Below are 16,253 nucleotides of genomic sequence, written 5' to 3'. Positions count from 1 at the left end.
GGATCCTAGCACCTGACAGGCAGCTCACCGTTACCCTCTCTTTGTTCAGCCTGGTAAGTGGAACGTCAGTGCGTCTGACTATAGAGTCACCTATTACTAATGTATCAGGCATGGTGTTTTGCCTTAAGGGCTGTGATTGTTTGGCACACTGACTTAGTGTACTGTGTGTTGCATGTGCTGTGTTTTGAGGTGGTGTTTTCTTGGGTGTCTGCTTTGGGAGCCTCTGTTGTTTTGGTAAGTTTTTTATTAGAGCCTCCGAGTATGCCTTTGTGTTTTTATGTGTTTGGTTTGCAGTTGTGGTTGGTTTATGTGAGACTGGGTTTGTTGTGTGTGTGGTTACCTTCTCCTCCTGTCTGGTCTTGCTAGTCCTGTGTTGAGAGAGTTCAGCCTCCAGTTTGGCTATATAGTTGCATATCTCACATGTGTTTGTGTTTGTTGGGAGGACGAGAGGGTTGTCTGTGTACATGAGACAATTGTAACATTGTCTCAGGATTCCCAGATTAACCAGCTGAACTGGAGAGGACGTCAGTAATATACCACTCGACATGCCAGAATAGTATAAGGGAGTGATGTGAAGCTGGGTCAGAGAGGACTTTGAAGGGAAGTGGGTATTAACACGGGTTGTAGGTGGATGTAGTGCTTACGTTAGTTTAAGGGTGCTTCACTTGAAAGAAAGGCTTTAGGAGCAAGTGCTAGGCTTATAATATAGCGAATAGACTGATTATGTTGAAAGTAGAGCTTTCTTAAGGGAAAAACTGAAGTGCAGACTTGGCGGAGCCAGGAATAGTTTAAGCCTGTTTAACCGGCGCTGCGCTATGCAAGACAATCGATAAAGCATGAAATGCAGATTTTAAACAGGGAGCTTCAACAGAGCTGGAAATGGTCCAAAACGACCAATTACTACAAGCTCTTCTGCTGAGGTCACTCCTTTAGGGACTGATAGGCTGCTCAAGGCTCCCCACTCCCACTGGTGAGCAAAGAAACTTCCTTCTATCCAAGTAAAGCAATGGACAACACAGGAACTACACCACAGTCCAGAATACAACAAAGCCTGTATACTGGTCTAAACTAGTCGAGAAAAGGCGGGAAAACAAGGATATTTTTTTTTTTTTTGTTTTTGAGTTAAAAAGTACACAGAAATGCAGGAAACAGTAATAAATCAATTACACAGGCTAGCGCACTTTAGTGGGCAGCCTCAACAGTTAAATTTAACAAACTTTCGACCAACTGTAACTTAAGTGCAGATAATGTACAATGCAAAAAACAGGTAACAAAGCAGTTTAAACTTGTTCAAAGTAAGAAAAAGAAGGTCTCTCAGTTTTTAGGATATGTATGAAGACAGTATTCTGCATGATTCTTTTTATTCTCTTTAAGGGTATGCATCCAAAATCCTACTTTGTCCTTATTTGTTGAACTCCCTCCTTCTTGTCTCATCATCATTCCCTCCCACTTTGATTCATAACCTTCATTGTCGGTTGTATAACTGGGTAGCTCTAAAGTATCCCTTCAAATCAGGTAATTGTTCTATGGGAAGAATCAACTTATCGCACTTAATTCTTGGCATCCTCACCTCCCAGATAAATTCCTTCAACTCTTTTATTGTCATCCACATTTTCTCTGGTTGATACAAAATATGTCTGACCAGTATATAAAACTAAAATGACTAAAACCATTGACACTGCTTGTATCTCACTATCCATAGCCATAATAGAGATTCTAGCTTCTCAGTTCTTGTATTAACTTTTGTTTAGTTTCCTCCCCATGCATCCTTTGCTACCATAATAAAATCCATTTAAATGTATGCACCTAAATGCTTCGTATTATCATGTCCTTATGTAGTTACATTGTTTACCACTATAGCCTTTGTTTTAAATTCATTTATTTTATATCCTGAAAAAAATCAAATGGTCTCAAAATGTTTCACTATATCAAAATGCCATTTTTTTATTTTTATTAAATACAGAATAATGTCATCTACAAATAAAGCTACACTTTCTTGATTACCACACCAGTTGTATCCTTGAATTTGTGAGTCCCTTATTTTCTTTGCCAGTGGCTCTTAAGTATAAAGCAAAAAAAAAGGGCCCCTGTCAGATTTCTTTGTTCAAACAGCTTGTTACAGAAGAACCATCCTACATTAATTCTTGTCTTTTCATATGTCTTCCTAATTAATCCTACTATTCCATCAAGGAATGCAGATATTACCATTGCCTTACTCATAATATCCCACCTGATTGTATTGAATGCCTGCTCTGTTTCAAGTCATCAATAGTGGCATCGTCTTACATTCTGCTTCCCTTTGGGTCATCATAGTTGCATTGATATTGTCATATGTTTGCTTTTTCTCTAGAAAAGCACATTGATCTATATCTAGCAATTTTGGCAAAATGTTTGCTATTCTTTTGACTAGTAAAGGCATAAACGCTTTATAATCATGGTTTAAAACTGAAGTTGGTCTAGATGAAGTAGAGTCTGAAGGTCTTTACTCTCTCTGGGTAATAGAGCAACCACCACTTTTTTTCAAGATGCTTATGCTGTGTCTGTTTTTTTTTAAATATTAAGTAAAACCTTCCAGATCTTTATAACTTTCTCCCCTCCTAACTTTCAGATTTCTACAGGCATATCATCTGTTCCTGGAGACTTCCCTGCTGCTTGATTATATATCACAATTTTTATCATATCCATTCCTGTCATAGCTATTACTTTTTGAGCCTCATCTTCCTATAACCTTAGCATAGTTAAGTCTTTTATAAATATTTCCTTTTGTGCCTTTTCTTAACATTTGTATAAAGCAGATGAACGAGGAAGTTAATAGTATTTCTAAAATATCTCTAACACCTTTGTGGGATATCTGGTTGTTTTTCATTGCCATAGGCTCCCTACGTTTGGCAACAACTCTTTCTACTTTCTGTTGCCCAGGTCATTGTGCTAAAAGTTTTTGTGCTCTGGAGTTATCAAAAATATGTGATAAACCCATGCATATTATCCAAATACTCTCTTATTTTTCATTTAGTCTCAGCAATTGCTCCTTTTCTTGTTCTTTGAGATTCCCCTACTTCTGTAATACTTCATTCTTTTACAACCTGTATAAATAATTCATATTACTTCTTTCCCATATCAATCTCTGTAAATATTTCCTGTTACTTCTTTACCATTTCTGTTTCTGTGTTATTTCACACAAGCTACATCAAAAGCCAGGTGATGAGAGAGTAAAAGTCATGTATACTTTTTGGATAAGCGAAACAAAGGGATAGATAACACAGCAACTAAGTACCCAAATGGAATCACCTTAGTACAGGGAAATAGCTTCCTTTAGAAAATGAGATGTTAAATAATAAGAAGACATAACCTGAAGACAACAAATGTACAATTCAAGAGTGGTATAGAGATTTTTTTTCACATAATGCCATGGATGCATCCTTCCTGGTTGTTGGATCAAAACAGTAAGTAAACTTAAGAATATATGTGTAGACATAGGACAGCTAAGATGGAGTGGTGTATTTTGGCTTTTTGTTAACTTGGCTGGGCATTTTATCCATATGGAAAATTTTGGCTTTGGGTTAACTAAGATCAACACTATATATATTAAGAAAGTTAGTGAGCAGACTAGGTGGACAGGTTGGTTATGTGCAATCATAGTCCAAGTTTCTTTAACTGGCAACATTATTGTTTTTCCTCGTCATGATGCATGAAGACATTCCAAAGATATGCATTTTTACATTTTTTTTCAGTACCATAGCTCACCTTTCTTTTTCAATATCCATTTTTAGGCAGAGTCTTTTGAGATGATGACTAGCAATCATTCAGAAGAGAACATGCTTCTGGATGTAAGGATACAACAGATCCAGCAGGAAATCCGCAGATCTCAGGTTTGTATAATGGGACCTATTGCACATGTGTTTGGATGAGGATACTAAGGAGTATATTGGGATTATCTGTCTCATCCCCTTCCCCACTCACCTTTTCTCTGCTGAACCTACTGAATTGCTGCCCTTCTGCATTTTAATTTCAGTTCTTGCATTGTGAATTATATAATAGGTATGTATTACCCAGTCTTTTAGTGCCTTGCATTACACTGTCTACAACTAATGTCTTCATTGTGATCCTGCATTTCCCTTCCCTCATCTGGAAGGGTCTGATTTCCAGCACCATGACAGTAAGTATAATCTCTGTGGTTGGGTTAGGGCACATTTTCAGCATCTTGTGCTACTTGCAATACGTAGGACTGGGAAGTATCTACTGGCATTGTTCACTATGTAGCTTCACTAATCACCTCTTTCAGAATTTCATTCCCTTGTCAGTTAAATGAGAATTTTCCCTTGACTTCCTAGTAGCATTTTAGTTTGATTCCCATACATGTTTTTGCAGTCCTTTCATGTTTCCTTTATTTCTCATACCACTGTTTTTTGCTTTTGGTCTTACAATGATATGCATTTTTTTCAGTTTTTTATGCCTTCCTAAATTCTTTCCTCACCACCCTGACTGCTGTATTCTCTGTTGATATAACCTATAATGGGTTGGTTCCTCCTATATTAGGGTGATGACCTAGTCATTCCTAAAATTGACACACTAGAGATAGACACTATTACTTTTAATCACTAATGTGATTCCAGGATTTTGGATCTTAAAATTGAGATTGCAATGCTTTGGGGATTTCTTCATTCCCCAAATACAGTAATCTTGGAATAAGTGTACACAAGTAGCAGACGTGAGATGGTGGTGGAGTCCACTTGTTGGGAGGTGCAGGAGTATTACCCTCTACAAAAATATTTTTGTTTGTTTTCATTGATTTTACAAGTTATTTTTCATGTTCTATCAGCAATTACACATTTTTGTGATTGCATATATGAATGAGTGTTGCTTTCAAAAGACCTGCTGTGTAATCATGACGCCAGTGATGCCATTTGCGTATGATATAACCAGGAAAGCTTGAAAATAAAAGACAGACCAACCTGCTCCCATTCATGTGTCAGGTGTGAGCATTTTGCACTCACTGTCTAATGTTTCTGGAGTTCTTGTTCGCAGAGAGTAGGCAGCTAGATGTATACATCTGCATACAGTTATCCTGACGTCTTAATGGCTCCCCTGTGCTTCCAAGTAATTCCACCTGTCTCCATTGGAAGGCAGCATCTCAATCCCTCTGCCCCTATCCTTGGGACCAGAGAGATGGCCTTCAGCTGATCTGTCTGCTCTGCTCCCTTCCCAGACAATTCTGTTCATGCCTCTAATTCAAGCTGAGTGACTAGCAATATACACATACAGTTTGCCTCTGTAATTGTGGTTTGCCATCTCTCTCTCTCAAACTTGATTACTGCAGAGATTTTCCAAGTATATCTTGTAAAAGGGAGCTTGCTGTCTCCTCCTTATGAAAAATGTTAAACCTGCTGTTCTCAAATGCAAGGAGTAATACATGAGTGAAACTTACTACAGCACGTGATACTAGGAAAAAAATCTTATGTTGGCACTCAGCACTGTAACTGATGTTGAAATGCCATCCAGATCTTATTTCTCCACCTGACGGATGCAGAATTTGTACCAACCCTTGTCTTAACATATATTATATTTTATTTCTACACTGAATACCATATTCTATTTATGTATTTATTTATTTTATTGATTGACATTTGATTACCGGGATATCCAAATGTGTAGGAGTCCATTTTCAGCAGTGGCCCGGGGAGAAAAGCTCCAAACATTTTAAGAACAATCATTTTAAAGTCTTTAAAATAATACCAAAAAAAAAAACTACAGTTTGAATAACTATAACAAATTAGACATAATATGAAAACATTGGTTAAGCATAGGTACAAGTTATATGACATTGAGAAATTATAGCCAATTTATAGAGAAATTAAAGGTAAGTTAGTATAATACAAACATGCAATATGAAGTGAGAGAAAAGCAGCCTTATGCTATATTTACAGCGAAAGCCAGGAGAGAGAAGTGACTGAAGAAGGGAGAGTAAGGAGATGTAAGGCACGAACAGGAATTTGTTCATATTTAGGGATAAAATTATCCTGGTGTTGAGCAAGAGCAGAGACCGCGTTTGGCGAAGACATTTTTCAGAATGGTTTTGAAGAAGGGGAGGGAGGGTATTAACCTGATGGGTAAAGATAAGGAGATACAAGCCTTGGCAGCATGGTACGAGTACGGACAGTGTCTAGCAGATTTAATAGGTTTGTGGACAGACACAAGGCATTGTTTAAATAAACAGTTTAAATCAAGAATGTTTTAGTACCGACCCCGATTTCTGTTGCAGATAGGGTTGACTAATGATTGTGGAAGAACATCTGGTTATTAAAATGAAAAAAAGTATTGAAAATGAAATGTTTTATGTCTGTGGAGAGAAACAATCTCATAAGGTAAATGTGAACTTGCGTCCAGGGTGGAAAGATTAATCCTGCTCAGTTTTGCTGCAGAAACATCCTTTAGTGAAAAGCAGGAAGCTAGCCCCATGCACACAAAGTTTGTTGGTTGAGTCTCCTTAAGACAGCACATAGTAAGACAGTACCAAGAGGGCAGAGACATGTTAGTGGGTCTGGCATTTGTGTGCATTTCATGTTTACCACACAGGAACAGTCTGGAATAGGAACAAAAAAAATCCTTACAAGCTTGATGGTCAGTTCATGCCTATCACTATTACAGAATTAAGTTGATGAAATGTTACTTCTCCTGGAAAGCATGCTCCACCCTGTAGGATGATAAATAGTGTTATGCACAACAAAGAATGGGGCATCAAATAGTTCACTGGGGCATTAGGGTCGCTAGCAAGTCAGAGATGGGTATTGCCAGAAGAATGTCGCATCTGACATGGAAGATGGTTTAATGAAAAAACATTACTCTCTTTTTGGAGTGCAATGGAGAATGTTGAGGTTTGAAACTGAGAAATACCATTCACCAGGGGTCATTTTGGCTCTGAAAAACATGCATGTTTTCAGTTCGAGAAAAATATTCTGAAAATTGCCCTCATTAAGAGACTGCATGTGCAACAGTTTGCAACAGGAAATGTAGCATTCTGACTGCAGAAGTTTTCATTAATTTCTTGGCAGAATTTCTGTGTAGTTTTTCACATGTGGCATGGCGTGCAGGGACCTTAGACTGCATTCATATTGCAAAAAGGGCCCCACTAGTGGAGCATTAAAAAGACATATACCAGCCTCAAGAGTTTCAACTTAATCATGCACAGGAGATAAAAGTGCGTCTGCTGGATATCCAAGCAGTACACACAGTTCCCATAGATGAGACACATGCAACTTATTGTCGCAGTCTGTGTGGGTTGATTTCACCCAGGGGCATTTTATTTATGATGTTGGATATTTAAATACAGAAAACAAAAAAGAAAATAGAAATCTCTCTCAGTTTAATTACTAGATTTACTTCAGGTAAAATGAAAGCAATGCTGAAAATTTATTTAGGGGACAAAATAAAAAAAAGTATTGAAATGGAAATATTTCATGTCTGATATGATATCGGAAGCAGAGTATGAATTCTGCTTTTCATGTGCAGCAAATGTATTTTGGCCTAGATCTGAGAAGTGATCATTATTAAGTTTATGAAGTATGCTAAACAGTGTCTGTTATATTAAAATTTTTGGGTACAGATTATGAAAATTATCAAAGAAGCAAGGCTGGGTTGCTGAAGATTTGCAGCATCCTTTATGCTGCTGATTTGTGAATACAGGCTGCAGAATTTGTATATATTGCACAGAAGGTGGTTTCACAAGGAAAGCATAATGTCTTAAGATGATGACAGATGTGAATCTTTACTAGATAATTTTAAAACAGCCATGACATCATCTTCTGGACAGAATTGTACAAAGGTGTTGTTTTTTGTCTTTGAGGTGAGCCCTATTTATATTATTTTGAAAAATTTGTATTAAAACATTACAATCTGCAAATGTTATGGCCATTTGTTCAAATGTTTTGAACTGGAAAACCCATAGAAGTGTACTTGCCTGGCTTTGTTTGCTGTCATCTTATAAAAGTATGCCTAAAGTTTAGGGGAAAGTGGAGATCTTACATCTTTATTTGGTGTTATGGGTGATGCTAAGAGGAATCCAAATTGTGAAGAGTCAAACAGGACTGCAGAATGTAATGGATTGTTTTACCTTCAGGAAAATCATGAAGTGATCAGTTTGTAGGTTTAGCATGCACATTATGGTACTATACCACTGCTCGAGGTTTTGGAGTGAAAGGAGTTTTTTGTCTAATTTATAACAAATCACTTTTTGTTGTAGGAAGTGGATGATTTTCTTTATTTTACATCCTTATCACCTAAGTGTGTGATGTGAAGCAGCATCAGAAATTCTAGTTACATAGATTAATATGCTGTTTTCCAGACCTCTGTGTAATCTGTCAGTGGAGAACAAGACTGATTTTAAGTCTGTCGCATGGCATTTCAGCTGAATTCACTGAAAGTGTTTCACAGGAATGGCACATAACCATGTCAGTCCATGAGTAAAAATTGGTCATTGGAGCACAAAAAGGTCTGTGTATTTTTTATTCCCTAAACCCCAGGAAATAAAACCATCAAGGTTATCCTGTATGGCCCTGCTTGACTTTGGAGGAGAGCACTATTAAGTTCATGAAAAGGGTGGCAAGAACTTTGTCTGTTTATAGGTGTATATCTCCAAGTGTGTTATGGTCCCCATGATTGCTGGCATAGCATGTTCCTATGTTACCATCAAACCCGCTGCTATTGGCTAGCTTGCTTCACTAGCTCACTCTTTTCTCCCTTGCTGGCTATTGGCTAGCTTGCTTCACTAGCTCACTCTTTTCTCCCTTGCTGCCATTGTAGTTCCTTTTTGTAAAATTCTAGATGTGCTCCTTTGTTGAGTGGGCCAACTGACGTCTCTGATGGTAAGCATAATTCTTAGCCTCAGGGAGGGTGGACACTATGCAGAGAAGAGACAAGGTGTTGGAAGCCATCATTCTGTGGAAGTTTAACTGGGAGAGAGACATGCCGTAATGTCAGCATTCATGCGCCATCCCCTCGCCTACGTTGTGCACAATGTCATGTCACTCCTACCTTACGGAGAGTTAGCTACAAGTTTCTGGGTCTGCACCAGATGTAACATAGGCAGCAGTTCTTCTGATATCCTCCATTCATTTCATCCTATCTCCCAAGGCCTACCTTTCTAGCAGCCTTCTTTCATTCCCAAGCACAAGACACTGGTTGCATAGGTAGATGCTTTGCCTTTGTGCCATAAGGCCAGCTAAAAACCTTCACATAATTTTGGAAGCATTGTTACAAAGACAGTGTGTTTGTACAAACATGAAACCAACATAAAAATGAGCTTGTATAAATTATAAACTGTAGTTTACAGTGCAGTTCATTGTGATAGCAGCTTGTTATTTCACTTTGGAAGATTATATTTGTCAAAAGTCAGGCTTTTTACGCTAGCCAAGTGTTGGAGCCATGAAGACAGTTTATCTGACCAACTTGTTTTCTGAGGAACTAGCTGAGAGCGTTTGAACTGAGCAAACAAAGAACAGCTCTTCTGTCTCTATGGGTAGAAAGGTTTTTCCCCATAGGGGGATCCTGTGTTGGAGATCAAAAGTTAACCCTAAATACTTGAATGCTTAGCTAGCTTATGTAACATCATAATGGCATACAGTAAATGGCATAGAGATGTCGGAAAAGAGCCAGCTTTGCAGAGTTGCATGTTCACATATAGGAGCAGTCTAGGGAATTTGTGTGAGAAAAAAGAAATCCAATTCTGCCATAATGACCAGACAGCAAATGACTCTTCACTGCACTCTTTTGAACATAAGTAGAAAGTACATGAAAGATCCTCCCTGGAATGTGGGTCCCACCCCATGGGATGATGGTAGATGCTAACAGCAGGTGAAATGGTGGAATAAATTAGCTACTGGTGTCATGAGTGGACAATATTGCCATATTAATAGTGGCTAAAATAAATCAAGTCTCCTTATAAAATATTGTAGGATAATTAAAATTACAGAATTCCGTCTATGCCACTATATAGGAGCTGATTAAAGTGCAGTGGGAGAAATTATACATATTCATAAAATGTGTATCACTTTTATGTTTCTATTTTTGTATGTGTGTGCAATTTGAACTTTGTAGTTTTTTATAACAAATATATTTATCACACTTGCAGTACAAGTTCACATGCATTATCAGTAAACATTTCAAGAATGTTTTACATAGTCCTCATAACTTCAGTGTTCTATACATCATGCCTTCACAGTTTTCAATACTCACCAATCATCCCACATTGCTCATTATGTTGGCCATTATTATGTATGTATTGATCCCAAATATGCCATTTATTTTTATTCACTGTACTTCTTCCTTCCTTTAAACATCTCACATTCACTTCTTTAATTTCTTTAAAAGATGCTCCATTTATCCTCTAAAGTTGGTTTAGTCTTATTTCCATTTTCTTATTATTGCTTTTTTGGGGTGCCACCAGTATTGAACTTAATAAGGCCTTACTGTGTCTTAATAAGGCCTTACTGTGTCTTAGCACTTTTAACTTTAAACACCAGCTCAAAAACATAACTAAGCATCTGGTTGGGTTTGTTTGTTCTGATTTCCTGCTAGGAGTGTATCATATAACTTGTTTGCATTTAAAAGCAGTCTCTAGAGTCTCCTTGATCCTTTATCTGTTTAAACATTTCTGCAGTTTTTTCTACCTAAGTAGTGTTGGTAGTGTAGCATTGTCCATACTCAGGCTTGTGTTTTGGGCCTAGTTGTTTGTTAGTAGAGGCTGTGTTTCTGAGCACATGTCCCAGGTCATCATAGCTTAGCCAAGGCCAGTATAGCATTTCAGTGAGAGTGAACTGTTTGTGGTCATTGGCTGACTGGGGTTTCCTGGACTACACCTTGGAATAAGCACCTCATTGGTTCTTTCAAGATTTTTTTAAAGTTGTTTCAGGTTTCAACTTTGTTACTTGTGACTGTTTCTGCCATTTCACACTGAGCTAATCAGAGGAAGTCGGAGGAAGGGCTCTGAGCTAACGAATCTGAGATATATAAAATTAAGTATACTGTTTTTTGCTTATTTCTGAGTTATTTATAGCACTTTTATTTTACTCACTGTGTGTGAGGTATTAAGTAGAATTTTCTACAATTGTTAAGCATCTGGTTGGGTTTGTTTGTTTATATTTTTGTTTCCCACCCTCCGTCTTGGTATCTTGTTTTTATACTTGGTGGCTTTGCAGTTGCCCACCCCTACTGTAAATTTGATCTGGGACACTCCTCCCAGTCTAGTGTCATTACCTCATTCTACCTATTCCAAGGAGAACATTTGAGAAGGCCAACCCAGTTAGCTTCTGCTCCTCCTTTCCCCTTTCCACTTTACAAAAAAAATAAATAAATAAAATTTTCTAAGCTTGTTTCCTGCCTTTCCTATAAGTTGTCTAGTCCAGATACAGACTTGCTGTGTTTCTGTGTTGGAGGGAAGCTTTCTAGCTTAATTTTGCTTCTTAGAACTAGCCAGTTTTCTAGTGTCAGCACTCAAATCTGTTTCTTTGAGGTCAGCACTTGTTCAGAACTCATTGTAAGCACTAAATAAGCTACAAATTACTGCAGCACTCAATTTTCCTCACTTGTCTAGAGAAAAACTGTTTTTAATACTTAATAAATAAGCACCTATCCAGGCATGTCTAAGGGTCAGCTCCCGGTGTTTTCTCCTGTCTACCTGATGAATCTGGGCATCTTGGGGCAATGCAGCAATTGCCTCATGTACACAGACAATCCTCTCCTCCTACCACCCAACACTACAACCTGTGAGAGATGCACTTATATAACCAAACTGGAAGCAAAGTTCTCTTCACCCAAGACTGGACTAGACAGTCAGGAGGAGAAGGTAAACACTTGCACCACACCACACTCATCACATATTCCCTCAAAACCTACACCACCAAAACACACACATAGAAACACAAAACACACACCTGCATTTGTGGAGGCTCTCAAAAAAAATCTACCCAAGCAACAGGGACTTCCAAAGCAGAAACGCAAGCAACCTCCGCCCCCCCCAACACAACCCAAATGACACATAGCCCACAAACTCAGTGTGCCACTCAACCACAGCCCATAAGGCATAACAACGTACCTAACACTCTAGTCATAGGTGACTCTATAGTCAGGCACACTGGTGTTCCACTCACCAGGCTAAACAAGGCGAAAGTCACTGTCATTTGCCTGTCAGGTGCCAGGATCCACTAACGCATGCACTCAGGTCACTCCATAGCAAGTACAAATATGACTCTGTCATTGTCCATGTTGGTGTGAATGACCTGAGACATACCTCCCTGGACTACATGAAAAGAGACATGAAGGAGCTTTCTGATCTTGTAGCCCAGGCAGGTATGACCCTAGCCCTGAGTGGCATCCTGCCATCACCCAGAATGATACCACAGTACAAGGACAAAATGATTGACTTCAACAATTGGCTAAGCTTCTGGTGCCATTCTAAGGGGATCCAGTATCTGTCTGCCTGGGATGACATGATCGACAAACCACGATGCTTTGCCAGAGATGGCCTGCACCTGTCACCCTTGGGATTCCGGATACTGGCTAAGGCTCTTGCCACCCCTATAATGTCTTTTTTAGGCAAGATTCAATGACCCGTAACCGGTACAAGCAAGCAAAATCTGAGGGTAATGCTACTCAATGCTAGAAGTCTAAACCTCAAAATGCACTCACTCGAGGCACTCCTTAAAATGGAGAACATCAACATCTGTGCAGTGACAGAGACCTGGTTCAAGGCTCCAGAGAGCACCCCTGCATTACCAGGCTATAATTCATGCCACACCTTTCGGCCACGTAAACTAAAGGTGGAGGCGTGTCCATATTCATTAAGGATATCCACACCTCCAGGCTAGTTGCTCAGCATAATGCATCCGAGATTATCCAAGTGCAACTAACTCTGGGCAAGACCGCAGTGCAAATTATAGCTTGCTACAGATCCCCCACCATGCCCCAGGATTCCCACTCCTCATTTCTTGATACACTGGAAAATATTAGGGTACAACCTAACACCCTAATAATGGGCGATTTCAACTACCCCACCATTAACTGGGAAAACTACTCATGTACCAACTCTTGTGCTCAACATTTTCTGGAATTCATAAATTCCAATGCCTTGGATCAACTTATCCACACCCCTCCAGGGGCAGCAATATCCTAGACCTGGTCATTACCAACATGGGCAAACGGTATTCCACACCAGAGGTCAATTCCTCGTTGGTCAGATCCGACCACAAGCAAATCACCCTAGACATCCACATCCCAGCCCCACCCCCCATTAGAGAAACCACCGTAAAAAATTTCTCCAAAGCCAACTTCACGCTTCTTAAGACAGAAGTGGCAAACTTCACGACACCCATGCTGATGGACAATAGAGATACGACTGCTGAATCCTATACAGTTGCACTTTATAAGCACTTACACGAGTGCATGGATCATGCAATCCCTAACAGAACCAAGATGCTATCATCCAAAAAAGGTAAACCATCTGGTGGTCCCCTGCTATAAACAAACTCTACAACAGAAGAAAGAAACTGTTGCATAAAAGAGTAAAATCCCATGATTGGAGGAACTCCGTGGTCAGCCTCAGTAAGAAGCTGAGATCCCTCATAAAATCCTCCAAGGCTAGCTACGAAAACAAAATCGCCACTGATTCTAAAGACAACCACAAAGCATTCTATAGCTATGTCAAGAATGTGATAAAATCTTCCAAAGCCAGTTATGAAAATAAAATCACCACTGATTCCAAAGACAACCACAAAGCATTCTACAGCTATGTCAAGAATCTCAATGGCAACACTCAGATCTGCTCTGAGTTACAGCACAATGGCACTAAATATAATGAACCAACTGATATTGCCAACATCCTGGCAGATAGGATCAGTGCTAACTTTACCCTTCTCTCATCCACTAAAGGGCCCATCTCTATACCGGAAGAATGCAAAGTATCTGTAATCACGGCTGCACAGGTAAAAAACACACTCTCCAAAGCCAAGAACACAGCATCTATGGGACCTGACAACATCCCAGGCTGTGTTCTACATGAAATACAGAACAAACTGGCACCCCACCTAAGTACCTTGTTCAAGTCATAGCCTCACCTCAGGCTTTGTGCCCATTGAATGGCGCACAGCAACAGTTATCCCACTCCACAAAGGGGGAGCCACCACGGACCCTGAGAATTACCGCCCCATTAGCCTGACGAGCCTGGTCTGCAAGGCTATGGAGCATATCATCATGGAACTCATAAACAATGACATTGGTAATCTCCAAACTCTGGACCCTACCCAGTTCGGGTTTGTAAAAGGCAGATCATGTCTCCTAAACCTGATAGACTTCTTTGAAGCTGTCACCAAAGCTGTAGATGAGGGTAAGGTGGTACACACAGCCTATCTAGATCTCGCCAAGGCTTTCGACACCATCCCCCACACTGGAATTCTAGGAAAACTCACTAAACTAGGTATAAATCCCTATGTCACAAGATGGGTTGCCAACTGGCTCACTGACTGAACCCACACTGTGAAAGTAGCAGACTCTAAATGCAACTTCAGACCAATGACAAATGGAGTACCACAGGGTTCAGTCCTAGGTCCTCTCCTGTTTGGTATCTACTTCTCTGAAGCACAGGCTAACACAGAAGGTCTTTGGCTAACAAAGTTTGCAGATGACTGCAAATTAGGAGCCATAATCAAATCTCCTAACGTTGTGGACATCCTACAAAAGGGCCTCACTGAGACATATGCCTGGTGTCAAAGCCATGGCCTCAAGCTCAATGCCAAAAAGTGCATTGTCATCCCTTATGGTAAAAATTCTGTACCCATGAACTACCACATAGGCAGTAGTCTACTTAACACCAAAAGTGTGGTGAGACCTTGGGACACAGGTGGACAGTAGTCTCTCCTTTGATAATCACATCGCCACACTAGTCAGAAAATCCTTCTATGTGGCACACCTCATCACAAAAGGTTTCTCATCCAGGAAAAAAGATGTCATTGTTCCCCTCTACTCATCACTCATTAGACCCATTATAGAGTACAATGCCCCTTTTGGTATGTATCTCACAAGACATCTACAACAACTGGAAAGGCCGCAGAAATACCTCACAAAGAGGATTACCGGCCTCAAACAAATGCCCTATGCAGACCGTCTCAAAAAACTCCAGCTTTACTCCGTCGCATATCACCTACTCAGAGGTGATCTCTGCCTAACATACAATGCTATGTCAAACCCAGAGCTGTTGGACATGCTCCACGTAAAGAAATCCCAATCTCTCCGAGCTACATGCTCTAGGGACCTAAACCTTGTCACCACAGTAAACAGAACATGCTGGATTGATAGATTCCTATCTCAGAGACTTCCCATACTCTGGAACAAACTACCTATTTATATCAAACAAAGCTCCTCATCAGCACTCTTCAAGAAAAATCTTGATTGGATGGGAGATAGGAAATTCACCCCGGGGATCACTTCTGTGGCTCTGCTTGACAGGGGCACAGGAAAATAATTTTCTTGGGTGGCAAAAGCCAGGGTACTGTTTGGCTAGGCTTATATAGGCCCTAGGGCCAATAGTCTAGTACCTACCTATGAACCTATTCTCAGTTTTCCTCAAAATTGTATTAAGGGATTCTGTAAGGAGTCATTAAAATCAGTCGATTACGTACGTTCTCAAAATACGTGTTCCCATTATCCTCTTCCTTCCTAATCATATCTCTGACACCTGCTCCCATTTGTGGGGACAATCCTTTGAAGTCTACTCCATGTATAAAAACACTTTTTTGGAAGCATTTCTACTAAAATATCCTAAATCATAAAAACTTTGACACATATTTACGCATCCTACAAATCTCTTCCCATTGTTCCTTCATAATTTGTCTATTGTACTTTCCCAATCCTTTCTGTGCTGCTCTGTTTCATTCTTGTAGTCATCATGTAAAATCTTCTATGCCCTACTTATTTTTCCCTTTCTGATGAAAGCATTGGTTCTTTGTTTCACTAGAACCTTCACCAGGGATTGTCTTTCACTTATTATTCCTCCCTCTTGCTCTGTTTGTCTGTACTCTGCTATCAGTTCCTGGTATGGAAGACTAGCTTAACCTACAAGTCATATATGTGCCTGACTTCCTACTGCTTTCTTTTTCCCTCTGTATGTATCTATTTCCAGTACCTTGATTCATATCCGGCCCTAGGCATAGGCCTACTAGGCAACCGCTTAGGGCGCCGCTCTATCAGGGGCACTTTTCCAGTATTTATTT

General features: G+C 39.7%; 1 protein-coding gene across 1 annotated transcript in view; it reads left to right on the top strand.

Annotated features, from left to right (window-relative positions):
• Positions 1 to 16,253, top strand: part of IFI35 (interferon induced protein 35) — a 504,650-nt gene that overhangs the window by 123,766 nt on the left and 364,631 nt on the right. The window contains exon 2 of the mRNA XM_044054662.1: positions 3,771 to 3,869. Within this exon, the coding sequence (XP_043910597.1) occupies positions 3,786 to 3,869 (84 nt within the window). The 5' untranslated portion in view covers positions 3,771 to 3,785. The remainder of the gene's footprint in view (positions 1 to 3,770; positions 3,870 to 16,253) is intronic.

The sequence above is a fragment of the Protopterus annectens genome, chromosome 13.part0 (assembly GCF_019279795.1).
Source record: "Protopterus annectens isolate FY-2018-M chromosome 13.part0, PAN1.0, whole genome shotgun sequence".
Classification (NCBI taxonomy): Eukaryota; Metazoa; Chordata; order Ceratodontiformes; family Protopteridae; genus Protopterus; species Protopterus annectens.
Note: the sequence above shows the minus strand (reverse complement) of the source record. Positions and strands in the feature narration are given on the sequence as shown.